At 46.8% G+C, this 2,196-nt stretch overlaps 1 protein-coding gene across 1 annotated transcript; it reads right to left on the bottom strand.

Moving 5' to 3' along the window:
- Positions 1–829: 829 nt before the first annotated feature.
- Positions 830–1,366, bottom strand: LOC147475637 (uncharacterized). Its single transcript, XM_086585476.1, has one exon. It carries the CDS (start codon positions 1,364–1,366, stop codon positions 830–832), a length of 537 nt encoding a protein of 178 aa, XP_086441602.1.
- Between the last annotated feature and the right edge of the window lie 830 nt (positions 1,367–2,196).

Here is a 2,196-nt window from a genome sequence, read left to right as displayed (position 1 = left end):
ATGTTCCCCCCTCTACTATGAATGTAGTCTTTTCTTGGTCAGGACCGTACATCATCACCTGATTATAACCCATCGATGCGTCCATGAAGGAGAAAATCTTGAATTCTGTGGTTCTGTCCACCAACTCGTCTATCTGTGGCATGGGATAGAAATCCTTCGGGCATTCCCTGTTGACGTCCATAAAATCAACGCACATTCTTACTTTCCCGTTCTTTTTGGGTACCGCTACTACATTCGACAGCCAATCAGTAAACTTGCATTCGCGGATGATGCCAGCATCCTTCAGCTTCTTTACTTCCTCTCATATTCCTTGTGCATACTACGGCTTCATGCCCTTCATCTTCTGCTGGATTGGATGGGCCCCTTCTCTCATATGTAATCAGTGACAAACGAACTCCGGATCCAATCCAGCCAAATCCTCAATTGTCCAGGCAAACACATCACTATTCTTAGTTAACAACTCAATCAGATTTACTTTCAAATCCTCAGACAGACTCGTCCCTATGTTGACAAACTTCTCCTCCTCTGCCTCCCTTATGTTCACCACCTCAATCTCATCCATGGTCTTGGCCCCAATGGTCAACTCTTTCTTGCCGGTCTTGGCCCCGGTCTGTAATTGTTATGCTAGCTTCTCACCCCTTTTTGGCGCATCTTTATCTGGACTGCGGACCAAACCCTTTGCTGTCACCTAGTGGATATTCTATGCCACGACCTGATCTCCCCTTATCTCGTATGTTCCTCTATTGGTCAGGAAGCGGACCACTTGGTAATAAGTCGACGGGATAGCCTTCATCTCATGGATCCACTTTCTTCCTAGGATCGCATTATATTAGGAGTTAGTATCCACTACCATGAAACGGGTGAAGACTGTCACTGGTCCCGCTGTCACCAGCAAAAGGAGTTCCCCTAAGGGCTCAGTCATGCTGTTGTTGAAGCCAAATAGGTTAGTCTGAGGCGGTCTCATCTGCTCCTTTTCAATACCCATTTCTTCCATTGTGCTTTGAAATAACAGATCCATTGAGCTTCCGCAGTCTATCAGAACCCTTTTTACCATGTAGTTACCCATCACTATTGTGATCACCAGCGCGTCCTCATGAGACGCAACCACTAACTCCAGATCCTTTGGGGTGAACTCTATCCTATCATTTCCCTTGCTAGCTCCTAGAACTAGCAGCGGATTGCTCACAACCTTATTTATCTGCTGCAGACTGGCTGTCCTTCTCACCTTGTCTCTGTGGGTATTCCTTCCCAGCATTTCTCCACTAAAAATAACATTTATCGTGCCTAGGATTCTAGCCGTGGCAGGAACCCTTTCAACCGGTTGTACTTCCTTGATGAACTCCTTCAACAGTCCTCTCCCAATCATTCTCTCCACTAGCCATTGCAAAGCAAAGCACTCGTTGGTAGCGTGATTTCTAACCTAATGATAGGCACAAAACGGCTTTCCTTCCAACTCTTTAGGTGAGTTCCGCAGAGCTTCGTAATACTGCTAACTCTTAATCAACGGCAGGATCTCCTCCAACGGCTTGTTCAGTGGAGTTAAATCCATCTCGCGGTAAGATTTTCTCTCTCTGTATTCTCTTCTGGCTTGGTCTCTGCCTCTTTCCGCTTTCTGTGTCTCCCCTCTGTAGGTTCCCCCATCTCTTGTCACAGCCCTTTCTCTGTCTTTCCTGTCCTCCTCTCCCACGGCGTGCACTGACTTGTCGGGTTTCTTGTGTTCCTTACTATTCCTCTGCAAAATGTCCTCGTATCTGATGTATCTCTCTACCTTCAGGTACAAAGCATGCAAGGTGGTAACTTCAATCTTAGATACTGATTCATGCACTCTGGTTCCCTGCTTCAATCCATGCTGGAACGCTATGTCTGCGGTGCGGTCATCCAAATTTTCCACCCTCAGCGTCTCTTCCTTAAATCTGCACAAGAAGTCTTTGAGTGTCTCGACGGACTTCTGCTTGAAATTAAAGAGATCCGCTACATCTACTACCCTCTTTTTCTGATGGATGAAGTGATTTACAAAGGCTTGCTCTAACTCCTCGAACCTTTGTATACTCCGCGATGCCAACCGATAATACCAGTCGGATGCTCCCCCTTTCAGACTGGCAGGAAACATCATGCAACGGAGGCCATCATACTTCGCCTCCTGCCATAGCGGCATCTGCTGCCTAAAGTGATGCAAATGGTTCGCCGGATCTCCTT

This window comes from Coptis chinensis, chromosome 9 (genome assembly GCF_015680905.1).
Source record: "Coptis chinensis isolate HL-2020 chromosome 9, ASM1568090v1, whole genome shotgun sequence".
NCBI classification, from domain to species: Eukaryota; Viridiplantae; Streptophyta; class Magnoliopsida; order Ranunculales; family Ranunculaceae; genus Coptis; species Coptis chinensis.
The sequence above is the reverse complement of the archived record's forward strand: the minus strand, read 5'-3'. Positions and strand labels throughout refer to the sequence as shown.